This window comes from Amblyomma maculatum, chromosome 3, assembly GCF_055883805.1.
Source record: "Amblyomma maculatum isolate TAMU_Amacu chromosome 3, ASM5588380v1, whole genome shotgun sequence".
Classification (NCBI taxonomy): Eukaryota; Metazoa; Arthropoda; class Arachnida; order Ixodida; family Ixodidae; genus Amblyomma; species Amblyomma maculatum.
The window spans coordinates 111,186,455-111,214,196 of NC_139346.1; the positions used below are offsets into that span (position 1 = coordinate 111,186,455).

The 27,742-nt window shown below is 44.5% G+C and overlaps 1 protein-coding gene across 1 annotated transcript; it reads right to left on the reverse strand.

Moving 5' to 3' along the window:
* LOC146195693 (monocarboxylate transporter 13-like) lies at positions 1–27,742 on the reverse strand. The gene is made up of 5 exons (XM_084596833.1): positions 27,589–27,742; positions 15,640–15,783; positions 4,234–4,485; positions 3,487–3,642; positions 1–152 (listed from the first exon to the last, which is right to left on the reverse strand). Exons 1-5 carry the CDS (start codon positions 27,740–27,742, stop codon positions 1–3), a joined length of 858 nt encoding a protein of 285 aa, XP_084452959.1.

Sequence of the window (27,742 nt, forward strand, 5' to 3'; positions counted from 1 at the left end):
TCATGCTTTGTGTTTCAGGCACGTTGATCGTTGACGCCCCCCTGCAACTTCGTTGCAAGCTTTAACCAAAAGCAAAACGGCCGCCATGAAACCTATAGCCCCACATAGGCGGTACAGGTTGTCGTATGATCCTCCGGAGTCACGGAAGAGGCCTAGTAAGGAAGACAAAATAGCATCACTAAGTTATCAGGCGAGTGAGTGTGAGGACACTGATTGCATCAGTCGGCAAGCAACAAGCAAGCCAACGCATCTCAGCAGGGTAGAGACATACTTCTAAATCTTCTTGATTTAATTTAAAACGTCCACTGCCGTACCATAAAAAATGCGCCTCAGACTTTGTAAACAATGCAGATAATTATTATGTTATATTAACCTCACTGGAAAACACACTGCGTAAAGTGTGTCCAGTATCGCACCCCAATGTAAATGTAGCATATACATGAAATGTAATGCTGGGATTTTTCACTTTCTAGTACTTTTCTTGCAGGTGCACCTGTTTGTGGTTTTACTGGTTTTATATATATTTCTTCTGGTTGTTGAAATAAGCATAGTTGTGAGTTTTCGCTTGCCCTGTTCATTATGTATTTAGTGTTACTCTTTTGTAGCGCAGTGCGTTATTTCAGTCGTGTCTCTGTACCAACTCGCCCAACTTTCTACCTTACCGCAGCATCTTAAATGGGCTTGCCAAATTCTTTAATGAGGGCAGCAATTACGAAGCTGTCAATTTAGCTGCAGGCGCGCTACGCATGCACTCAGTGACGTTCCAGAAGCAGAATTTACAAAACCGATGAGTAGTTGTTTTTGTTCTTTTTTTTTTTGCTTGGACCATTATAAAGAACACAGTCTGAACCACAGCTTTGATAAAGTCGATCCATGGTCACCGATTGGAACGGTTTACAAAAAATAAGGAGTGACTAACAAAAAGAAAATAAAGGAACACGTGGCATGAAAACAGAGCGCGTTTTCATCGGATAAAACGACCTCAAGAAATAAAACCATTGCATGACCGGTTTTCCCTTTATTGCTTTCGCTATTACCTAGTGACGCTGAGTTGGACTTAGAGCAAATGCTGTCGGACACACAAGTACCACGGGCATTAGTTTATCTCAGGACTGGTTTTCCAGTATCTAGTTTGTGTGCTCATCTCTTCGTCAACAAAGCAATGGGCTACTTCTGGAGGGCGTAAGCATTTGACAAAAAGAAGCTCCTCCTAGGGTCCTGCTGCGGGCGGCCGAAGAAGCCCAATAAAATTACGAGGAAGCTTAAGATTGGCCTTAAGGGTAGACACCGTAGAACCTTTACCACTACCTTTTAATTCCGTGAATTTCTTTGAAATATTTAGATTCTTTGACTTTCAATATTGTTATTAGTGTAACAATAGTATAAACAGCAGTATATCCAGTATGGCATGCGAGACACAGCACCCTCACTACATGCCCCTCTAGCACACGTTTCGTTTATTTTATAGGATGTAGCGTCCCCTAGCACACTTGATACCAGCTATCCTTCGTGGCCTGTGTGCTGCGTGCCCCCCCGTGCCCCCCGGCCCCCTCATTTGACACTGAGGGGTCCTGGGTTTGAGCCCTAATGGCGACATAAACATCTTGCCAAACCCGTATTTTCTAAAATATCTGTTTTAAAATAATGACGATTTAGCCTCATTTAGACTCTCGATAACCCAGTAGTTAACTTTACTTGAAAGTACCGTGTACGCAACTCCCGCGTATAGTCATATATATGGTTTTGACGTCATGGCGCTGTCGACCAATCAAGAGTTTTCACGACCGCCCTTTACAGCGGCGGCAGCTTGTTTTGGCGGAACGCATTGTATACGCCGTCAGCTAAAAAAGCAATCCAGCACAAATGAATTTTTTAGCAATGATTCAGTACGGGCTACGGGTTGTGATAAAGACGGCCGTCACGCTCCGAAGCCTCTACGTTGGTGTGGATAACACGAAGTTCGCTTGGCGTCCAGCAGGGAAGAAAGGCCTCGCTGCACCGAAAGCTGCAACGGCGGCGCATAAATGTGGCCCATCAGCTATCGAAACTGGTGTGTCTCAAAGAGGTCATGCAAGCATGGCCGCGCTCGAGCGAGAGCGTAGGAATCGTGGGAAGGGGCGTCGGCGTGTGCCTGCTGACGGTTCACGCCGACTGGTTAACTAGGCCGCAGCTTTACATAGTCAGTTTTTCTTTTTCACCTAATTCAGGTGGAATTGCTGGAGTCAGCAGTTCTACCGTATGCATTGAGGGAGTCGCATGCGCACGTTGCGTTTTAATTCCAAAACATCTAACAGCTCATCAGTGGCATGCACGCAAAGTGGGCGCAGAAACTACGCACAGAAAGTGTCCGCTTCATCAATGAATAAACAAAAAACTTAGATCTAGGCCGGGAATTGAGTCTGGGCCCCCGGCGTTTGCAACTGGGACGCTTCCACTACGCCACAACTTATTTTTTCTTGGTCGTAGAAAATAGCGCAAGAGACGGGACAAGTAAGTAGACCCAATGCGGGCGGTGTCTACTCCTTGTCGCGTCTCTTGCGCTATTTTCTACTACCATGATTAGTCACTAATTCGGCCAGCAACACGCTTCGATGCAGTTAGTTTTTCTTCGTTGCCTGGCTTTGTCACACAATATCTCACAAAAAAAACCCCAAATCGCAGCATGAAGAGTACGTGACTACATATAGGGAGATCATGATCAGCTAGTGTTAGCTTGGCTTTGTAACATTAAAACTCCCGCAACGACAACGAAGGTTTTCACTTTGAGAGTCATTCGAAATGTTCTGTAGCCGCTTTTTCTATGGCGACCAAGCAATGCATATTCGAGAAAATAAATTCGTTCTGATCTTGCATTCCTGTAACAGTGATATCCGGCCGTTCAAGAGCGCCATATAGAGTGGAGGCCCAGATGCATAATCACATCAAATGGCGCCCCATCCTTACTATATATGCTTAAATATCTAATACCGTGCCATGCGACTCAACGTTTAAACATCAATAAAGACGTGCCTAGGGCACCGGATTCTATAAACGTATCTTCGAGAACTGGGCTGAGGCGTACATTAATAATTATGGATGTGTAAACTACAAACATCGAAATTAGGCCAGTATCCTACGTTTCCTGTGAATTTCATCCGTGTTTCTTGTGCAGTCGTAATGCCATCATGTGGCACCCAGCAAAATCCTCGCAATGGGGCTCGTGGCGCATCTCCGCCGTTATCAATCTTACAGGTGAGGAGACATCTTGTACTCACCTTTCTCTAGCTTAGGTATTCCAGGAGGACTTTCAGAAGCCAAGTTATGGAACTAGAAGCCCACCCTTTGGGCCGTATATTTTTGACAAATAACATACATGTAATAAGCACACATGATCAAGAGTCTCATTTCCGAGATGCGTGTAACCAATGCGCATCAAGACGACGGCATGATGGCAGCACTTGCACCACTGACTCGCGACTGACCAACGATGGAAGGCTCGCGACTCACCAACGATGGAAGGCTCGCACAGGGTTAACGGCAGGGACACCACAGCCACGAGACTCCAGGCGATCGGCAGACTGTGCACTCCAAGATTGTCAGCAATGAGTACTGCCTTGATCGTTAGTAGGTAGCCTTGCTGCACTCCGAAGACAGCTGTCACGACTGCGATGGCCATAAAACCTTGTAGGTGAGGCATCAGCTCCAAACACACGGACACCAGCACAAAAGTAACGGAGGCAACGACACAGCGGCCATGGGGCACCTTGTCCGCTAAAACAGTGACTACGAGCAGGCCAAAAAACCCGCCGACGGAGAGCCACGTCACGAGCAGCGCAGCAGTTTCCTTTGGCACTCCTTTGTCTCCTGCGTAGTCTACTATTGTGGAAGCCAGAACCCCTAGCGTGAATTCGGAGGCAACAATAGGCACTAGTATAGCGTAAAATACTGGTGCCTTCAATATCGTCGCAGCTTGCAGGAAGATTTCATCGATGTTCTTGCGATCATCGTGAAATCTTGACGCTTGTGAATCATACCGTGGTTGCCGTGAGAAAATATTAAGGTTGTCTAAATCATTCTTCTTATTCGTTGATGACTGCTTTAGCGTGCATAGAGGGCTCGTGTCATATCCAAAGGATCGCCGTTGCCACTTTCCGCTGTCATATTGCCAATTAATTGCGGAACATTCTGTAAGAATGCTTGCAGATTTCATTGCCTTTTTTGCGTTTTGTACGCATTTGATGCCGAAGCTGCAACGTGACAATTTGGTTGGTCTCGGGGTTTGTAGAAGAACGGCGAGTGGTATCAGGTGCAGAGTGAGCCCGCCAAGCATAACAAACATTCCACCAAATCCATATTTTTCCTGTAAACTGGATAGCAACCAAGGACCGGCGATTCCAGAAATGGAAGCTCCAAGATATTTCAGGCCCGTGGCGGTGCTCCTGTACTTGTGAAAGCAGGACACCATGTAAACGGAGATTGTGATCAGTAGAAAACCTTGAGATATCCCTGCAAATAGAAAGATCAGGAGCTGAAAATAAGGCAAATTTCTTTCAAGGCTCATGGTGAAACTCTTGCGCTCGCTATATTTGTTCGCGAGATTCCGCGCGATGTGTCCGCGAGACGTCGCAGTAGGTTCTAACGTCGACATATTTTCCGTTTTCGGGTAGTTAGACCTTCATTCTCGCGTGTCGTCGAGAGGAGTATAGATGCCGATGTTGCCAATGACGAAGCGAATGAAAGAAAGAGAGAAAGGAAGAAAGAAATCGAAACAAGCCGTCAAACAAGCAAGATAGAGATAGAAGAAGCGATGTAGACAAAAGAGATAGAGGGAAGAGATAGAAGAGAAAAAGGAGGTATGTTTTGATCATTAGGCTTGCGAAGCTACGTATAATTCTGTAAGTTTTTTCTAAACTTTATTGAACTTTAACTATGCGCTAAAGAAGGCGAATTCGTAATGCTTATTAAACACAACTCTCAATGACGGCACTGCGAAAATCATGGTGTGCTACTAAGGTTTAATACACTTCACTTTATTCCTTATTGAGGCAAACCGGCAACTTGGGCGGGGTTCGAAGCAACAACTGCAGCTTGAGGCCTCCACATCATAGTGTAGTTCAGATAAATTTCTTTGTTTCGATCTGAACAAGTTATACCTAGATTATATGCGCAGAAATACTGAACCAGTATACTTCGGGAGAAAGCTTTGATTTCAGGAAAGGTTGAGGGTTACCGAAAAAGGGGTAGGCAGCGAACGCGATGGTTAGATGGCATCCTCGAGGCGCAGCAGATGAAGTTATGGGATGTTAGGAAGATACTGACAGTCCGTAAAGCGTGGCGTGATATGGTACATAGGGTCACGAAGAGTCGGACACGACGGAACGACTGAACTGAACTGATACTTCGGGAGACTCGCCGAAATTGCTACAAGCAAGATAGGCTGAGCGAAAAATAAAATGCCTGCAGGTCTAAAATATAATTTTTCTATCATTTACTCTAAGAAACGAATATTGAGACTTATAAACCTCATTATTGTGAACGTTTCAATAGACAACAAAAGACATCTGCAAGACGACGCTCTTTGGGCTGCTCCGTAGTACATCACGAATCGCTTTGAAAAAAATCAATCCGCTGGGATATGAGCAACAAGTGCTTTAAAGCATGTCGAGTACCTTCAGAGAGCCCTGGAGAGCAGCGAATCTGTTCAGTCACGTCAAATACCGAAGCCAAAGATGGGCACCTGTCGTTACTCCGTACAGGGTGAAGTGGGGATGTCTGGCAGAACTAAAGTTCGACGAATAGATGCCATCTTTCTACAGAAAGCTCTCGATTGTATCTCAGAAGCTAAGAGTAGACTCTACGAAACCGCGAGTACATCGGCGTTTCTTAGCAGAGTCTGTGCAAGACGGGAGCGTCATCTAGACGGCATGCTTACATCCGCTTGGACAGTCTTTCCGGCAAGTTTAAAAATATTGGTTCATACAAATGTAAAGGAAATCGATATTCGAATTGGAATTGCAGTTTTTTTGCAAAGCACTGAATGGTGGCGTTAATCCCAAACCATAGGCCAATTCTTATGATCTTTTAGAAGGAAAGAATTAGCCCCCCCACACACACACGCACACGCACACACACACACACACATACACGCACAAACAAACACGCAAACACACAAAAGAACACATACACAAACAAACAAACACACGCAAACACACAAACACAAACACATACTTGCGACATATTGAAACAATCTGATAAATTAGGGAACTTAGGTATGCAAAGATTAATTCAGAGCAGCCACCACTTAGTGCAGGTTACACCGATATTTTAGAGATATCCTTCGCAAAAAAAATTTCAACTATTTTGATTGGTTGGGTGGTGTAGGCGTTAGCACTGGATTCTTTCCTGCCGTTTGCGTCTCCCGTAAACAGCTTCCGCTAAATGACGACCCAGTTGCATCTTTGAGCTTGAACTCGCATCTGCGGTATCGGCAGGCTGGTGGACGTCTAAGTCGGTAAAGCGTTGCCGAGGAGGTGTGCGGTTTGGTGGAGGCTTCGGAGGGCCTGCATGGTGGAGGCGTCACACGCCAACAAAGAAATCGTTTCCAATAATGGAAGCTGCACTGCTCACGGATTAAAACTGTTTTCGTTAGTCAGCAAATGAATTACTAGGTGCACAATTTTCTGTAGCAACCGCGTTCAAATAGACTGCAGCAAGCATATAAAAGCACTGTACTTGATACTGATTTTACTAGAGACCCAAAATCCTCGGTTGTAACGTTATCTCTTTAACAACTGTTTAAGTCCATGTGATCCACATGTGCTTGGCCCAAAGGTGAAGTCAGAAAATTTGCTTTTTCGAACCTGGGTGGTGTCCAGCAGACAGGGATTACTGTGAAACTGGTAGTCATTTGCCCCTTCCAAAAATTGGCTTTGAATTTTTATTGTGCCACTATTGACTACCTGGGGAACCTACTGAGTTTTGATAGATATTCAACACCAGCCGAGTTCAATAAATGAAGGGCCAATAAAACGTCCATCGTGTTTACTCAATATAATTTCTCTTGTCCTATTTGTATGTGCTTTTTGCAGTCATTTTTCAGCGTTTACGGAGAAATAAGCCTATACTGTTGATGTTGACCCATGTTTCTCAAGTGATTTTAAATGCCAATGGTAAGCGCATGTTCTAACAATTTCATTATGTGTTTCTGAACTCACTTGCAATTAACTGTTGTCCAGATTGTACAACGAATTAAGATCAGTATGTAATTATGTGCGCATTCATGTTATGTAAACGTTCACGGAATTTCTTTTTTGAATTATTGGTGCGCATAGCGTATCACGATTGCGAAGGCTCCGCTCACTATTAGGGCGAACATATCTTTGAATGCTAATCATGAGAGGTTCTGGCCAATTACTGCACCACGGGGGCCAACTCCTGTTCTAGTGAGGGAGTGCGTTGCTTTCTTCGGAGGTGTTCACCGTCATCAGGTCGCACTCCAAACCGGGTTAATTGGAGAAATATGAGAGAGGCCTTCGCCCTGCAGTCGGTATAGTCAGGCTGATGATGATGATGATAATATTTGAATGCTAATCAAAAATTACAAAACATCATTTTCTGAACGTCGCAGAGGCTAAATAGAAGGCTTGGACATTTATTTATCATCAAAAAAGTTCAGTGAGGCATCATTGAAATTGCGTTGTGTGTTGTTGTGTTGTGCTTGTTTTATGGCACATAGGCAACTAAGGCCATCATGCGCCAAAAGCAAAGTTTGAAATCTGGACTTTCTTTAAGGGCTTTAAAAAGTTATTATTGGTTCTATAACTTATTTAGATACTTTGCTTCTTTTAGGAACGAAGATATGCAGGAAATTGTCAATGAGTGACCTTCCTCCTAAAAGTAAGTTTGGGTGGAATGGAATATGTTCATTGTAAAGTTGTGGGAAGTGCTTCTGTCGTAGATCTTCAAGTCTTGTAGAACTGATTAGGATATGGTTGATCGTGAGCACGTCTCCACATGCTTCTCAAGTAGGCTGATCGTGTTTCGTTAGTAAAATGTTATGTATAAGGTGAGTGTGTCCGATACGAAGACGACATAGAACCACTTTAATGAAACGCTCTTGGTGGCTACCTGTTTTTCCATTCCTCTATCACGGGCTTCAGTACGTGTAACTTATTGTTGATTTCTTTGGCCCATGAATCCTGCCATTTCTCTTTCAATTTTCTTTGTATATGTTTGATAACATCTCTATGAGGTACATTTACTTGTTCTATTTTTGCATTCTGGGCGGCTGGAGCACACGCATAAGCTCTTTCATTTCCATTTATACCTACGTGACTTGGCACCCAGCAGAATTTAATTTCGTGTCCCCGTGTTTCAGCTGTTTTTATGCAATGCATTTTATTTCCTAATAAGGGTTGTGTTGCATTTCAGGCGTGCAGTGCTGTGATCACACTAAGTGAGTCTGTGTAGATTATACTTTTTTCGATGTTGCACTTTCCTACCTTTTCCGCAGCTAAGGAGATGGCATAACGTTCGACAGTAAGAACTGTTGCACACATAGGTAGCCTAACTGTTTTTCAAGTTTTTCTTCTACTACACCAATACCAACGTAAAAGGTTGTTTTAGAACCGTCTGTATAAAATGCAGTGTGGCTTTTGTACTTTTCCTTCAAGGCAAGGAACTCTTGTATTATATGTTCAGGTGGCGTCTGCTTTTTACGAAACGGTGTTAGTGAGAAGAAGCATACTGAAGGGAAGCTGTACCAAGGGGCAATTTGTTCGGGACTATGGACAACGTTTGGAAGTGTATGATATTGCCACCAACACATGTAGCAAGCAGAAGAACTTGGTGGCACTAGAAAATGGGCAGCAGTATGGCATTGCCCCCTTTCCAAGAGGCATCGACCCGATGCCGCAAACGTAGGGGAACAATAGAAAAACCGGGCAAGTTATACGGGAGTCTCTGGCTTTGGTTTGGACTCTAAAACGGTTTAACCATTGTAATATGGCTTCATTCTGGCGACGTGAACAAATTCAAACTTCGCATGCCGAGAGGAGCGGACAGTGCCTTATGGTAGCACCTCGTAGTTCACCGCGCTGAGGCGGCGGAGCACCTCGTAGGTCCAAAGTAACGGCGCGGAAGCTTTTCAGAGCGCCCTCGCAACAGTATTGGGCTCCAAACCCAGACTTGATCGCCGGGTGTGTAAGTCACCTCTCGGTGTCGCAGGTTGTAGCGCTGGGCGACGTATACTTGTTGGTGCCGAATTAGCTGTCGGGCAACCTGGCGTGCGGCTTCTGCGTCACGAATAAATTGGTCAGCCCCCACGACAGTGGAGGGAGCAGAATCCGGAAGAAGCATGGCATCCATCATAGTGAAAGGTTCGCGTCGATGGACCAAATGAAATGGAGTGAAGCGTGTAGATTTCTGGAGCACATTGTTGTATGCGAACGGTGATGTATGGCAGAATTCGGTCCCAGTTCCCATGATCGCCATTTACATACATAGAAATCATGTAGGCAATTGTCTTGTTAAGCCGCTCAGTTAGTCCATTAATTTGAGAATGATAGGCAGTTGTCTTGCGGTGGGTGGTGTCACTGAGTCGAAGGACCTCGCTCGTGAGTGCCGACGTAAACAAGGTTCCCTTGTCAGTTAAGACGACTGTTGGGGCGCCGTGACGGAGTGCAATGTTGTGAATAAAGAAGTGCGCAACTTCCTCTTCGGTACCACGGGGAATGGCCTTGGTCTCACAGTAGCGGCTGAGGTAGTCAGTGGCAACCGCTATATACCTATTACCGATGGATGAATTCACGAATGGGCCCAGTAAGTCCATGCCGACCTGTTGTATGGGAATTTCGGTAGATCAATGGGCTGGTTTAATGGGTGGTGTCTTCCGCCGCTGGCACTCACGGCAGGTACGGACGCAGCGGTGCACAATGACAGCTAGCCTGGGCCAGTAGTACTTTCGGCGTATCCGTGCCAAAGTGCGAGAAAAACCGAGATGGCCTGAAGAAAGGTCGTCGCGGCACGCACGAAGAACTTCGTCATGAAGCGTGGTGGGTACTACTAGCAGATAAACAGCTTCTATTGGACCGTAGTTCTTCTTGTAGAGCACACCGTCGCGCAAGCAAAATGACGACAGTCCGCGCCTGAAGAGCTGAGGAGATGACACGGTTCCTTCGAGGTATTTGATGAGGGACAAAAGTTCAGAATTGGCCCGCTGCTTTCGGGTTAAGGGGGACGTAGTGATAACACCGAGCAAAGCGGCATCGTCGTCGCAGCCGTCCGTGTGGCAGGGAGCAGGGGCGCGGGACAGACAGTCAGCATCTCTGTGTTTCTTGCCGGACTTGTACACGATAGTAACGCCAAATTCTTGCAACCGAAGGCTCCATCGAGCAAGCCGACCCGATGGATCTTTCAGGTTTGCCAGCCAACAGAGTGAGTGATGGTCGCTCACGGCACGCAACGAACGACCGTACAAGTACGGACGAAATTTCATGACTGCCCACACAACGGCGAGGCACTCCTTTTCCGTAGTTGAATAATTAACTTCAGAACGGGACAAAGTGCGACTGGCGTAAGCAATGACGCGTTCTGCACAGTCCTGCCAGTGAACTAGGACAGCACCGAGGCCAACGTTACTGGCATCCGTGTGTAGTTCCGCGTCGGCCTCTTCGTCGAAGTGTCCAGGTATAGGCGTACATTGGAGAGGGGACTTGAGTTCCGTGAAGGCTTTCTCCTGGTCGGGGCCCCAAACGAACGGTTCGGCGTCTTTTTTCAGGCGGGTCAGTGGATCAGCGATCTTGGAGAAATTTTTAACAAAGCGACGATAGTACGCGCAGAGGCTGAGAAATCGACGCAAGCTTCGTTTATCTTCTGGTTTGGGGAATGAAGCGACAGCAGCCGTCTTTTCTGGGTCTGGGCTAACACCTCGAGCGCTGACAATGTGGCCGAGAAATTTCAGCTCATTAAAAGCAAAGTGGCATTTTTAGGGTTTTAGAGAGAGACCGGCAGATCGTATGGCCTCGAATACAGCGCGCAAACGTTTCAGGTTCACGTCGAACGTGTCCGAGGCCAGAGAGTACGGTGTCCATCATTCGTTGAAATGTGGCAGGGGCCGAGCACAGGCTAAACGGGAGCACTCTAAACTCACACAAACCGTCCGGCGTAATAAAAGCGGTCTTCTCACGGTCTGTCTTGTCAACCTCTATTTGCCAATTTCCGCTGCGGAGATAAAGTGACGAAAAGTAAGTGGCATGGCGAAGGGGATCGAGGGAGTCGTCTACACATCCTTTTTTGGGACGTTGTTGAGGCGTCTATAAATCCACGCAGAACGTCAAGGTTCCATCCTTCTTTGCGACGAGGACAACAGGCGAAGCCCAAGGGCTCGTCGACGGTTGAATGCCGTCGTCCTGGAGCATTTCTGCTACTTGGTGGCGGACGGCGTCACGTTCTTTTGAAGACACCCGGTAAGGACGCTGACATAGTGGTCGTTGGTCGTCGGCAACTATAATTCGGTGCTTCGTTAGTGGCAACTGTCGGACCTTGGAGGTTGTTGCAAAACAACCGAGGAACGAATTGACAAGATTCTCTATGCAGCGTTTCTGACTAGGCAAGAGGTGTGGGTTCCCGACGGTCTGAATGGCTGTAGTCGTCGCATTGTCGAGGTCGGACGTGTTGGATAAAGCGTACATTCTCCAAGTTCTTCAAAATAAGCAACCGTCGTGTTCGCCGTCAAATGTTGGGGTTTACACGTGAAGTTTGTCGCTAACACTTCGGCTTGCCCACGGACAAATTCGACAAGGCTCCGAGATACACAAACTTGTCGAGTGAAAAGCAGTGACATGTTAGCTTCGGCAATGCCACGCGTGCCGGTTCTGTGATCACATTCGACTTTGAAGAACTTGCTCGCCCGCGGAGGGATTCTTATGTGGTCGTCACAGACACGCAACATCGTTTTCCAGAAGTCCGTGTTGCAATCAACGGCTCGCTTGGTTGAAATCGATACTATGAGCTGCTCCCGAAGGTATATAACAGCCCCATACTCTTGAAGAAAATCCATGCCTAGAATCAGATCTTTGAAGGAGTCTTGTAATACGGCAAAGGTGCCAGTTAAAGTAAAACCGCAGATCTCTATGCAGCAAGTGCACATGCCAATCTGCGTCGTCACATGACCATCGGCAGTGCGCATCATAGGCCCAGACCAACGCGTCAGAACCTTACGGAGCGTCATTGCTAGCTGGCTGCTCATGACGGAAAAATCGGCGCCGGTATCCACAAGTGCCGTCACATCTCAACTGTCGGCGGTTACAAAAATTTGCCCGGAAAAAAATGCGTTCGCAGCACATCGGTAAGTTCGTCGGATCGAGTAGTCGCCGCTCGGATCGTCGCGTCAAATCGAAGGGTGGAGGCTGTTCAATCTGAGACGTAGCGGCGACCTCACCCCCGGAGGTCGCCGTGTTTAGTTTTCCCGGCAAGGGGACGTGCCTCTGAATCGCCCAGAGGAGGAGTATCGACTGGGTGACGCAAAACACCTCGGGGATGACGATCGCGACTGCCGTCGCGGTGACGTCGGGTGCATCTCGTTAGCAGTCAGGTATTCCTCAATCTCCTGTGATCTTTCGCCATAGCGAGGTCGAGGCGCGTTTGGTGGAAATCCTCTTAAGCCTATTCTTCGGTATGGGCAATTGCGAAGAATGTGGCCAGGCTCGCCGCAGTGATAACAGAGCGGCCGTCTGTTGGGTGTGCGCCACAAGTGCGCCGCAAGTGCGCCTTGCTGATGGCGGGACTCTGGTCTTGCTGCGGGTTTTGACATTCTGCAGAAGCAGTTTCTTGCCCGTAGCTTGCTGCCGCAAAATAAGATAGACTCTGCAATAAGGATCACCCACCGCGATTTGTGTCTTTGTAAAGCTTAAACTTTTCCTCTCCTTTTCGTTTTTTACCTCTCTTTAAGCATTGTGGGGTTATGTATATGAGGGCTTTCAGAGACGGGTAATTAAGGTCTCATGATCATTTTTTTGTTTTCGATTAAATTTTATATGGGGTGGGCAAAGGTCTCGACACCAAGTGCAGAACTTTAGTTTTCAAGATATGCAGTAGTTTTTCTCGGGAAAATATCGTCATCACTGAAAGTAAAAAACGCGGCTTTTGCCATTTCAGAAAGTTGAAAGTTGAAAATTTTTGTTTGGTACTACGTAGACATTGTTGTTTATTCTTTAAACATTTTGCAGCTCTGGAGGTGTCTGTCTGTCCGTGTTCCACACGGCTTCAATATTGGCCACAGGTCAATATATGAACATTGCACAACTGATTCGAATTGAAAAAAAAAAAAAAACATTACCATATTCGATTCGCAGTTAGCCTGGCTAAAAACAACACTGAGGGCTGCAGAAATATCAGAAACTAAAAGTATTGCAATATGTAAATATATATATGGCTTGGTTTGGTTTTGTGGGGTTTAACGTCCCAAAGCGACTCAGGCTATTAGAGACGCCGTAGTGGAGGACTCCGGAAATTTCGACCATCTGGGGTTCTTTAACGTGCATATATATATAACGTAAATTCTTTAACGTTCTTTAACGCATATATATATATATATAAACCTGAACGCTTGGTTTCACTCTATATAATTCCTGAGGTTCCCCTTAAGTAGCGGTGTCGAGGTATTGAGCAATAATACATGAATGCAGGTGCCTGCAGAAAAAAAAAAATGTGCTTATGTGCTCGGCTTTGCTTATGCTTAGCGTAAAAAAGGGATTTCTTCTTGAGACTACTAATTTCATTCAAGAACTCCATGAAATGCTGTAAAAACTTCCATATCAGCCTGCCACCGTATTTACACCTGTGTGTAATTTCTTCAAGGTCTGAACAAAGGACTACAAAATATTGTACCTTCTTTCACAAAGAAAAGTCTCGCGGCGAAGCTACCTGGCCTTAGGCAGTAACCTTGTTTTCGGCCCGACACTAGCCAAGCCAAGTGACTAAGAAACAACACCTTGTCAGCACTCTTGAGATAAAAGAAACGCTTTTAAAATGAAACTTGCATAGAAGATGGTGCCTCTTCTCTGCTAAACTCTGAGGTTGTGGCAGCATACACCGAAACCCATAGCCGGCAAGAGGGCTCTGTGATGATCCTGCTGCTCATTTCCATTTCTGTGGGTAGCAGGGTACTCACATCGAGAGAGACCGCATATTTGATCATGTCAAAACAAAGGCACAGACGTAGTCTACTCAGCAGCAAAATATTAATAATAATTATTGAAGAACAAAGTTTCAGTTCCACAAATTAACGAGTGCCACAGTTGGCTGATCATGATTGTGCACGAATATGTAAATCTTGAGGGCACATAAGTTTATCATGTTAAAGAGCTGTCGAAAAACAATATTGATTACCTGAACTATAGAAAGCACCGGTCATCATTAAACTCTTTAAAATGGCCGCCCCTTTGAAGTTGTGACTTTAATAATGAACGACTTGCGCTGACTGATGTTGAGCTGCTTCGATACAGTCAGTTAAGGTACAACGAATGCCACACAACTTGAACAGATCCTATCGCAATTGTCTGCACCGAATTCGCTTGAATGTGTCGTACAAAAAGTACTTAGACAACATCGGTATGTCCAGGAACCGCATGTGCTCTACCTGTGATATGCGTAAAAACTGCAAACATTTATTATGCTCATGGCGAAGGTCGATCGCATACCGCAGCAATTATGCAGTAGTTTAGGCTTAATTCAGAACAGAACCCTGCATCTTGAACACAATCTCGCTCCTGAGTGCGATGGGTCTTCGGGCTACGTGAGCCACAAAAGCCCTAATAACTTTACTTAATGATACAAGGCTGACGAGGCCCTTTGAAACTGTATGGTTATGTGTGTGTGAAAGTTGTGAGACCGATTTCTTTTATTGATTTATTTTGTTTTTTCCTTCTCTCTTTCTTACCCTAATCAGGAAAAGCATGGCAGGCACACCAGGCAGACATCTGATATCCTTATAAATAAATAAATAAATATATATATATATATATATATATATATATATATATATATATATATATATATATATATATATATATATATATATATATATATATATATATATATATATATGCTATCAAAAAGCTTTCTAAAAGCTCTGATTGGGGTCGTCTTGAAAGGACGAATTGTTCACCAGCGCTGCGACAGGGAACAAAGAAGAGAAGGAAGGACGGAAGGAAAAACGTGTTCGTACAGGCATTTCCTATTATTGTATTGCATTGTATTTGGTTTTTTGGCGCATAAGCAACCCAGGCTACCATGCGCCAGGAACAAGGTTTATGTTTATTTTGTAAATGAGGACTAGTCTTTTTTTTTTAAGTTTGTTCAGAAGGTTTGCATTCTTTAGGAAATGGAGAACATTTTTCACTTCAACCAGTGCAACTTCTCCCAACAGCAGGCTGGGATGAAGAGGGATCGGTTCTGTGTAAAAATGTGTAAAATATTTTTTCCTTAAGTTCTCTAGTTTAGTACATGAAAGTAGGATGTGATTTATTGTTGGTCTCTTCTATGGAGCACTGTAAATGTCCTTTACTGCCATGCTCTATATTTATGAGTTCTGCGTAGTTTTGGGGAAGTTTTACGTTAACAGTATCTTTGATGTTCATTATGGCGCTTATAAATACTCACCGTAGAAAACTCCGAACGTAAGCATCATCCACTGGATGCTCGGAACGAAAGCTGATGCTATCATTGCAGCAGGGCATAAGACCGCTCCAGTCACGACCATGCTGTTGGTGGAGACTCTGTGCTGAAGAGCCCCAATAACGAAACCTGCGAAGTGATGAAAACCAAGGTTTCCTAAATTATGACCGAATATCTTATCAGCATGAATTCTGTTTAGCTTGATCTTGTCTTACAGACGATGCTGAAACATCCATTACTGACACTTAACAAACATGAGCCAGAGAAATTGACCTAGCACCCCGTAAATTTCAAGCCAAGTTTTTATTATTCTCTATCAACAAAATTCATCTGTATAGAATATTACCAAAGAGCGCTGATACACATTTTTCTCTATTTGCGTCAATACTAAGCCCTGCTTCTTTCATTTCGTTTCATCTGTGGAGTTTAACGTCCCAAAGCAACTGCAGGCTATGAGAGACGCCGTAGGGGAGGGCTCCAGAAATTTCGACCACAAGGGGTTCTTTAACGTGCACTGACATCGCACAGCACACGGGCGCTGTGCTTTTCGCCTCCATCAAAAAGCAGCCGCCGAGGCCGAGATTCGATCCGGCGTCCTTGGGAACAGTAGTCGAACGCCATAACCACTGCCCCCCCCCCCCCCCCCCCCGGCGGGGCTACTAAGCGCTGTTTGAGAAGAAGAAAAGAAATTCGAGTAATCGGCTAATTTTGCCAGATACAGGAAACAAAACGCTGCAGTTTGTTATTTTTAGTGCAAGAATCCATTCTACAGCTACATTTTGAACTCTCATTGTCCGTCACGGTTCTGTCCATCAAGGATGCAGGGGCACCACATGTTCCCAAGAGATTTTCAGAGGAGTTTAAGAAATTATCTTGTCCTTTAATAAGTATTAGTTCCAAATATTTTGAAGTGAAGCAGTACTATTAGCGAGCAAAGAAACCTATTTACTACCTACAATAACGACATTGCGAAGACAAGAGATTGTTAGTCTGGAAAAGTTTTTAGCGTGTGCGTCGCGCCACCTACCCAAAAACAGCGCTATCTAGCATCAATACCGTGATTCAAGTTTTGAATCGTGTCCTAAACAGTAGTGGCGCAAGATAGTGCAATGTTCCGAAATGTGGCCAAATAGTCAGCTAACGCGGCGCTTTTACTGGAGCTACCACTTTCATCTCGAAAATCGTACTCTTTAAATATCAGTTCTGTTTCTAAGACATTAAGACCTCACATATTTCGCATCGTCATCGGTTCAATCTTCCGCGAGTACTGCTGCCAATCGCAGTAAACGCTAGCACCCTAAACGCGATCGCCTTCAAAGCGACAAGCAATAACATCGACCACGGAACAGGACAGACAGTGCGAAGGTCATTGCCAGAATTGCATTTTGCATTGTTGCACAAGTCGTCGATGTAACCAGCATGAACAATCTGTTTTACTTAAGTACCCATATGCCGCTACTGGCTGTCCTACGCAACAGCAGAGGAGTTACTCAAATAAGTTTCCTGAAAACCTGTACTAATTGCTTATGGAACAGAATATGGGTCAGCGCACAAGCAGTCCTGCATTGGAAAGATCTAGGTGTAGCATGGATTTGAGAGCAAGTTTTATTTTTCACTCTGCTTTAACGGTCCATAACCGTGTGAATATTTTTGTTTTCTCGTTCGCATCTCCACTTTTTCCTGTAAATGTGTGCTGAGTCAGACGAAAGGAAAAAGTTTAGTGAAATGGTTTCTTGTACACAGGCCTGTTACGGGCACGGCTAGTGCACTTGAGACACTCTGCTACGCATCGCTGCACAAAGCTCTCCCAGCAGAAGTAAACATTTCCCGGCACAAGAGTTTCGTCAGTTTCAACTTGCACGTGATAACCATAGCGCAAGGGCGGCAATCCTCCTGCTGCTTTTTATTTGTGCAGTCACAAAAGAGTTTGGTGCCTCACCATGTTGCATTTACGCAAAGGAAAGCAAACCAGTGTTGATCACAGCATACTGCAGTAGGCAGCGCAGCTCCGTAATCTAAAATTTCAGCTAATTTCAGCTCCATCATCTGAAAATTCAATGCAGCTAAATTTACATTCGCAGTTTTTGCAGCTCACCGGCGAAACTCACTGAGAACCGCCTGAATCTGAAAGATAATTGTTTATGACGATAGTTCCATACCGTCACCGATAACGAACGTGAGAACACAAACCGTTCAGGAGCGCTGCCGTCCTCGCAACTAGTTCTCACGTGTGCACTTTAATAAAACAGCCCATCCTGTCATTCTTAATATGAATGACAATAAAAAAAATGGGCGCCGATTCTAGCGATGTTTCCCTTTAGCAGTACATGTGATATCGTGGACTACGAACGCTACAGTTCCTGATGAATTTGAGTAGTGAATCGAGAGAGCTATCGGAGTCGAACCGTCTACGCCCACCTTTCCATTTCTCGCAGAAATTCCAAAAGACGGCGAGAAATGCAGCGAACAGCCTAATCCATGCCATGAAGCGTTGTACAAAGTAAAAAAAAAAAGGAAACATGTATATAGGAAGCTATCACACTACGCTATCAGCGCCAAAACACGGTGCCAATAGGAAACCTTTGGGATCATAACAAAATGAATAAGTCCAAACTCTCCAAGTGCGCTACATTAGTCGACGGCGGTTGTTGCTTCGGTTCCGTTTTCTGTTTTCAGACAGAGGGCAAGCACATGTAATTTCTTTTGTCGAAGCGTGATATTGGAAACAAAGCCATGAATAGTCTAAAAAAAATAAAGTCCTATTAAGATATCGGAAGATTCGCGTTAAGTTCGACTCTTCCTATCAATCCTGGAGAGTTGCAAGTTTGGCATTGGATGAATTACAATTGTGTGGAATAATGGGCACGCTTCCCTAACTTGCGACAGACGAATTAGAAAGTGGGCAAGTCTCCTTCCCTATATGACGAAATTCCCTTTATCATTTCAACACTGCTCTAGTTCGGGTATGTCATTAAAAGGAGCGATGTCTTCTTCTTAGTCGAGATGTGCGCGCTTTCTGTGGTGAGGTCCAGCGTTGGCCGCCCTTGTACCACAGCATGAATCCCTCTTTATACGCTTGTTCCTTCTTTTCCCGCTCTAAGTCAGAGACAATTTGTCTTTAATGGCCTGCATATATCGAGCGTTATTTGCTGGGGCTATGCACGCCTTAATGCACAAGCCTTGCACCCGCATTCATAGATTTAGCCAGGATGGCTCTGAAGTATCGTTCGAGCGACCACTCGAAAGAGGACTCGCCGCCAGCAGGTTTGGAGCCCAGACCAAGCAAACAGGTCAGCTTCGCCCCCCTCTGTATTAGACCACTGCGTCTTCTCGGCAGCTGGTTTCTTTTCGTGGTATGCTGTGACTCACGCTACGTTTCAGTCACCATCATGTACGTTTTCGTTGAAACGTCTTGACCCATTTATCATATTCACTTTTTTATTGTGGTGAGAAACGGAGCAAGGCTGTAGTCAAAATTCTAGCTTTCACGATGCTGATGAAGGGTCTACTTTCCCTTTAGTGTCTAAGCTCTGCTGGTCTCTTGGCTAACCTCAAGATCATTTGGCTCCGAACATTTCACGTTGAACTCCCGCGCTTCTAGTAAATATCCTAAGCAAATATGCCAAGGGAGTTGGGCCCATAGCTTTGGCCACCCTTTTGCTTGATCGAGAGCAGCCTACGCCCTTGGCGGTAGCGATGAATCCGAATGAGCGTCGATGAGTTGAACAAAAGGTCTTCTTTATACACCTTTTATAGGGCAATAGTTACGCACAAGATCGGCGTAGGGGTCGGATGCTGTTAGCCATACTTGACTGTTCTCTCACACTAAGGTCGGGGAGATTACTTCGCGTCCCGTCCGTGCGAGCATCACTGCACTCGACAGACGCTCTTCATGGTCTCCATGACAGCGACAGTGCTCCCCTTATATACCCCGGGAATCCATTACCCCTCAATATGTTCAATCCGGAAGAAGCGCTTGATGGCGACCCGAGAGGTCCAATCAGCAAGCGCTCTGATCACCCGCTTCACATCTGCCGCGGCGGGAGGGCGTTCTGCTGCCAGGGGACGGGCGCCAGGCTGTCTGTGATTTCGCGGGCATGTCTCACCATGAAGCTTTCTCATTCGTCCTTGCATTGTAGAGCTGCCTTGCAGTACAGTCCTGTGGCTTGCAGATGGGCGTTAGCAGGAGGAGCATAATGTTAGGCTTAGCTGAAATCTGGGTGGCTTGCCCGGGCACAACACCAGGCACGATAGCAACATGCTAGCGGCACAGCCCATCATCAAGTCTTTTGTAAAAACCTGCATACATTCTTGCTCTGTGCAGCAAATATTACTCTCACGCTGATAGTGAACTTCGTCGTTTTCATAAAGTTCCATCTGCGCCACTCCATCACTTAACCTAGCTAATTATACGCCATACATATATGCCATCTCGATAACGACAGACTGCAGCCATGCCAGATAAGCTGTAGAGGCCATCGGAAAAGAAACCAAATCATCTATTGGCCGAGAAGCTTATCAAATACGGCAACGAGTAACGATCTCATAGGCAGCAGAGTCTGCAGTTACGGCTGATAGCAAGGCTTGTCAATCTTGGACAGAAAATAGTTTAATATCTACATTTTAATTTAGTTATGTATTATTGTATAGGGCAAATCAAACTAGCATGTTGTCCAATTTCTAAACACATTTGCGCGTATATACAGTATAAGAAAATTAAGACTGAAAAAGTGCGCTCATAAAAGAAGTAGTACTACTAAGGTTAAATGAGGTTAAGATGGAGGTTGTTGCTAGCTACAGGCAGGGTTAGCCTTTATGATTCTGCCGGAAATTGCTTCGCCGTAGCAATACTTAAAAGTTCGATAAGGTGCACTAAACACACACATACGTGAGGCCTGGGTCACCTGCATCACTACACATGCAATCATCCATAAAAGCCAATAGTCAACTGCTGCCCGAATTATCTGGAGTCCGAATCCGAATTCTAGAAGTACTTTGAAATAAAGCGTCAAGCGTTCTTTCTGCAGGAGCGCTTTCCACGCCGGTAGACAATGTCTAAAGTGAACCTTGAGGGGCTTCTGTAATTTTTCAGACGAGCGAACAACACGCGTCTTTCCGCGGTGTACACTGAACAGTTCATAAGGTATTGATCTATATCCTCCCACGCGCACCACATGTGATAGGCAGCGGATGTGATGGCATACCCGTTTTATACATCCAGACAGGTGTACTAGCAAAGCCCGTGCGAATGCAGTGTAGTAAAGTGGCTTGGGATCTCTTTAGTTCCTTGGTCATGCTTGGGTTGTTGGGTGACCTCAAGAAGGTACGTATATATGGCTGATCACAGCTTCTGTAAAGAGTCTCTTGGCATTTTGAGAAACTCTTCTTGGCGGATTTTTTGACAGGCTTTACGAACGGGGTTGTCAGCCACCTCGTTACCTGTGATACCCATGTGTGAGGGTACCCATTGGAAACGTATAAAAATGTCTCTGCTGTGCAGATTATGCTTCAATCGTAGCTATATGTAGTAGAAAACCTGCGCTCTAACCTCTTAAGGGCGGATTTTGAATCTCTGAAGATCACAGCAAGCTGAGCCGGGACAATACCACAGCTTCCGTAAATCCGCCTCAATTACACCTTCTTCGGCCACTACAAAGGACAAGACTTCAGTGAAACGCAAAGACCAGGCACTATTTAAGGAAGGAATGTGCAAACCTACATAGTTGCCTCCTCTGATCTTCTCCAATGAACCATCACTAGAAATTATAAGATTACAGGCATACTCTGCTGCAAAATGTTTGTGTATGAGTGAACGCGTTGCCTCTAAAAAAGGATTACATATAGCGCGCACGACGGGAGAATAGTTACGCAAAGTGAAGGCTCACAAATGACCAGGATGGTTGCAACCGCTTGTTTTGCCTTTGAAAGTTAAAGCCCAGGCATCCAAGAGTTCCAAGTAAACTATTTCGAAGTAAACGAGAGACCAAAATCTCTTTCGGAGTATGAAAAAGGGTTCACCCAGCTACTGTCTCTCTTTGGCGGTCAAACTTCTTGAGTAACAATTGTGAAGCGAATAGGCTAAAAGGTTTTATAGTGATTTACGAAGTGCTGCGTTGTTCCTTACCGCATGAGGAACCCCAAGGGCTTTCCAAGGGCTTTCTGTGCAATATTTTCAAGGCATTCAGAGTGCGATACCGACGGACAAATTAAAAGTTGTTGGCACATTCTGTGACAAATCATCAATGTGTTGTGAAGTGTGACCATTGAGAAAGGGTGGTTTCACCATGGATCACTCTACTACTTTGAGTGCTAAAAGCAGAAATGTTTTAGTCGGCACACCAGGATATTTTACTGAAAAAGTTTTTTTTATTGGATCTTTATTGTACATTTGTTGCTAATAAATAATAGAGATTTAAGAATATTCGTTTGTTTGGATATCAAAATGGGGCGGTAGCCCCACGCATGTCATCCGTTCCTACAGTTATCACCAATATTGTTGCAAATATAGTAAGATGCACCACGTGCTGAAAGCATTCGATGCCTTACCCTATTGTATATGTAGTGGATTGAAAGGAGTATGGTTAAAGTGCATGTGGTGCAATGTTGCTTCCTATTATTTTCACTATTCCGTGCATCAGTAATAGTGCTTGCGGAATAGTCTTGCACATCTTGTATCTACGCCAATAAATACAGCTGAATTCGTGTGAAGGTATTATAGGCAATGCGGTGATCAGATACTTTATGCTATTCTGACTGAAATAAAAGCAACCGGGGTAACAAAAGCCGTATCGGAAACATATTCCTAACTCCCAAACCAACCCACCCCACAAGCTGTTATTCTGGTATTCCTAACTGTTCCCAAGAATTGTCTGACAATATCTATGTTGGTGTTCCTTGCAAATTTTTTTTTCTTTGAAAGGTACTAGCGGTTGCCTTCGTTGAGCTATTTTAGTATTTAGTTTATTACGCGCGTTACATAAAACCTGCACATTCAAAAATCTATAGGCTAAGCAATATCGAGAACATTTTCCCTAGCAATAGGCTTCACGATTAGGTCACGGATTTTCTAAACGAAATAACAGCCGAAATAACTCTCTGAGGTATCATGTCGGAAACATTTAAGCTAGCCGACTTGGTCACCGCACAGCGCTCAGTGCCTCTCCTTTTTTCTTCACACAGGCGTTAAAGAACCTTTCACCATTATTGAAAACTGTTGAAGGGGTTAAACATACGCTGTTATAGAGAAACACGTCACAAGCATGATTTTACGATTAATGAATGCTAATAACACATATTATTTTTCCTTCTCCCCCAGAGCAGTATAGGAATTGAATTCCCTAGATAAATCTATAACTACTCAGCATTCCTTCGGAAATTTCATTGAGCTTGCAGGCTCATCAGTCCTGTTATCAAGCCAGACTTGACGACCATCCACAGTCTGTTTTGATCTTATGTTTGCTCGCTCGATGGTGTACTCGGGGTGTTACTGTATTAGGGAATACTTTGAGACGTGTTTGAACGTATGTTTTGAAGGCCAGAGTTGTTGACAATGTTCCGTCTTGTAATATGTTTCCCTCTTCGATGTATCCGATTGTGAATGCTTTTATTGCTTGTATTTCTTGTCTTTTTAAACCTCATTACTGGCTCTTGTATTATTGTTTGTTAATTTGCATCTATCTTGTCTATAATTTCTCTCCTGTAACAGTCCCAAGAGGGGACTAACAGTATGCTCAAATAAATAAAATATGCTGACGATATCACAATATGGACACAAACATGGAAAGATGAGGAATTAGAAGAAATCTCGAATAGGTGATCAACATTGTTGAGAAATACGTCGAATGCGCAGGGTTAAAACGCTCACAAAGCAAATCCGAACATTTAGTGATTCGGTGGGCAATAAAATGCGATATAAACGCAGGAAACATTCTGGTAACCGAAATGGGATACCGGTAATCAGAGTGGACAAAATCAGGGTCCTGGTACTGATTGTACAAGGCAACAGAAAGACCACAGAAACAATAATATACGTCAGTCGAGAATACACATTACAACCAGTTTTATAAGGTTAATAGCCAACAAAAGATGGGGTTGACAAATAGGAAGATTTGGGCCGAATGGTTCAGGATTTTGTGATGAGCAGAAGAGTGTACACCATCCCCTCTATAAGCTACGGCTGGTGGAATAGAATAAAATAGAGATCAGAATTGGCAGGCATGACTTCTAAAACTGGGTGCCTAAAGTAACACCACAGAACTGTGCGAGGCGCATATAATCACATACTTAAGGAGGTTCGACACAACATTCACAGGTTGAAACATCCTTAGTGTCCTAGGATTACGGATAGAGTCCCGAAGCATAATGCCCGAGTAAAACTGCGGATCAAAGGGAGGAACTTGCTCACTATTAAACCACTACTAAAAAAATGTGATGCACCGTACGTTTCATTAAGGCAGGAGGAGAGCTAGAGCTAAGCTCCTTGAAGACTTGTTATAAGGTTCTCAATACACTATTATCTAGACGCGGCGTAATACGAACGAGGCTATTCTTTTGTGGTCGTGGGCGTGAACGACTCGGGTAAAGGATTAATTGCAGGATTAACGATAGGCTCGGAAAAACAAAGAACTTGGGGATGGCGGAAGAAGAGGCTATTGCCTTGGCAATGGTAAGCATGAAAGCTATCATTATAATTACCGTCTTCTAATCCATTACAATTTCACTAGGGGCATGATCTCCAAGGAGTGAGAACGAATTCTAAGATATCAAGACTGGAACCAAAGGGAGTTGGAACTAATATAGGGTCCGGCACACACGGGGGAATAAGGGAAACGAGTTAGCTCATAGCATATAGCTCAAGGTTTCGTCAGCCGAGGTCAGCCAGGTTGAATCCCTGAATTTCTCTAGAGAAGCAATCAAATTGTTTCACGGCTATAGTAATCACTTTAAGCTAGAAAGGCGGATATATCCTCCACCAGACAAGACGCTCGACAAAAAGCAGGCATCGGCATCAGCTCCAGACGCGAGCCTTCTTTAGCCCGTCGAAACTAGCACACATGTCCAACGCAATACAATCCAACTTGTAAAAAATTGCGCGAGATAGCTGGATAATCAGGAGCTGCACAATGACGACGCTACCGGCCACCTCAGGCTTGTTGACGCAAGTTCGGGCAACTGAGCGGGTTTATAAGGTTGCCGAGAGCCACGGACTCGTAATATAGCGTCCACATGTGGATAAATGCTCACAATAATTTTTCTAATCCACAGTATCCTCATGGAAAACGACTGCAGAAGCTGGTTTCTTGAAACATGGCTCATTCCAACTTGGAAGGACTGGCCAAGGCGTAGCGGAATATCTCTGTGTACCCTCAAAAATAGCACCCGATATACAGGCCTCAGGTGGGGCTTCCTGCCGCGGCGACTTCCCGCCAGCCTTTCCCGAACTCTAGTAGCCCCCAGGTAACTGCTGCGTTTCCGTTTGCACACCTTTGTCAGCATTGGAACAATCCAGGCAACAGCTGCTCACAGGAGCAAATCTTCGCTAGGAAGAAGTTTCAGATCACACGTTCATGTGTCGCCCTAGGTGACGTTCTGTTGCCAAATTTTTGGCATAAACATTCTGCGCAACTTCATTTCGAGTTTAGTTTCTTCAAGTATTCTTGTCGTCGTAGCAGTGCAATGTGAATTATTGGGGTTATTTTTTACGGCAAATCGAGAACCTTAATGGAGCCTGGCTTATGTGTTTGCTCTGAACCGAGGAATCGCTAGTTTTTGTTGGGTGTTTTTCCACGAAAGACTTTTTTCGAACTTATTTACAAAAATGGGCATTTCATCAATGAAGGGCCTAAAATATTTCCACGTAGCAATCGTACTGCAAGTGGTCGCTTCGGGCAACAAACTGGATTCCAAAGGAGGGAGAGCGTAGCAGGGGGCGACAGAAAATTAGGTGCGCGGATGAGGTTAAGAAATTCGCAGGGGTCAAGTGGATGCTGCTCGTACAGGACCGGGTTAATTGGAGGAATATGGGAGAGGCCTTCGCCCTGCAGTGTGTGTAGTCTGGCTGAGGAGAATGATGATGATGATTTTCATAACCTGTTAAAAGAGCGTCTGTCCTCGTTGTTGGATGGTACATATTGCACCTTTTACACATCAATATCAGTTTTTCCGGCTGTGGAAAGGTTCACTTTAATCTGCGAAGTAGCTATTTTGCGTATGTTGCTTCGGTGCCGTGCACAATTGAGAAAAAGAAACCTTCCCTCCATTCTCTCATTTGCACTATAGACCAAGTTACTGGCAGTCTCACTACTGCTACTCGTTGTCTAAGGATGCATTTAAATATATAGGCTAATTAGAAAGAGCAAAAAGTTGCCACATAAAATGTTGCGCCATGTATGCTCCATGCAATAGAAGTTGAGTAGCACTTTTATAGTGTATATCATTGCTAGCATAGTTTTGAGACACTGAGGCCCTCGATTTATACCCTATTATACTATACAACTTACAGCTAGTGCATCTAACTGCATAAATTGTATAGTTGTTAACGGACGCATGAGGCCATCGTCATCAACATCCTGATTTCATCATTGCAGGGTAAACGCCTCTCTCAAATTCCCGCAGTAAATTTGGTCTTGTGCCAGCTGTATCAAATTCATCATCACAAACGTTTTGACCTAATTCAATGACCTAACTTCCTGTCATCACTTGTTACGCTTACCTTCCTCTGGAATCCACTTTGTCAACCATAAAAACCATCTCTTATTACGCCTTCGTAATACATGATCTGCCCATGCCTACTGTCTCTTCTCGATTTCTATTACTATCTCAGCCCACTTCTTTGTCATGATTTCTATTAAATGTTTCTGACTTCCGTGTCTTCGCTGACTTATTCGGCAGGGTTCCGGCATCTTAAAGTCACGCCTACCATTCTTCGTTTCATATATCTCTGAGTGGTCCTTATTTATGCTGAACTCTTCGTTAGCTTGCAGGTTTCGGCCTCATGGGTGAGTATAAGACACAACTGCTATTTACGTTCTTATTGAGAGATTTCGGCAACATGCTATTCATGATTTTATAGTAATTGTCAAATGTGCTGCCGCTAATTCAGTTAATATTACTTATTTCCTTTTCCAGATCGGTATCAGCGCCTATTAGGTGCCTGAAGTAGAGGCCTTCCTTTGCCACTAACCGCGCCTTGCTACTTATATCCAAAACTGCTGTTTGCTTCCGAGGTTATTGAACATTATTTTAATATTTTGCATATTAATTTTAGTCGTACCGTTCTACTTTCCTTTTATATACATTATTCATTCTGTGTAATTGTTGACCTTAGCTACTTAGCAAGGCAATGTCATCAACGAATCTCAGATTACTAAAGTATTCTCCGTTAATCTTATCCCTAACTGTTCCAAATCCAGCTGTCCGATTACTTCTAAGTAAGCGGTGGTTAACACCCTAGATATCGTATCTACTTTTATAACACCATCCCATAGTAGAATTGTATTACTAGCTTTATGGACCACTATGGTTGCTGGGCAGCCAGAATAGATAACATTCAGTAATCTCAAATATAGCCCACCTACACCCTGATTTCGCAATGTCTGCATGCCCACAGGGATTTCTATTCAGTCAAATGCTTTCTCATAATCAAACATTGCTATGTGTAGGGGTTTTGTTATATTACGGAAATGTTTGTATCACTTGGTTCATAGTATGGATATGTCCTGTTGCAGAGTAGCCTATACGAAAGCCTCCGTGGTAATTCGGTTGATTGAAGTTTGAGGTTGCGCTGATTGTATTAGCGACTATTTCAATGCGTAACTTGTACGTAAAGGATAGTAGGCTGATCGCTCGGAATTCTTCAAGTTCCTGACATCTCTTTTCAAATCGATTAATACAGCGTTGCATTAGGTCAAATGCAGTCAATTCAAGGAATCTCACCCATGAGGTGGCTCATCACAATGCTTATTGTCCTGGGCCACGACACGGCTTCCCTGTTTACTCCAAACTTGTCGAGGAAGAGCACGTAAAACAGACCGCTGTTAGTCTCGGGCATAGTAAACAGGAAGTTGGCGCAAGCCGCAACTATGGGCAT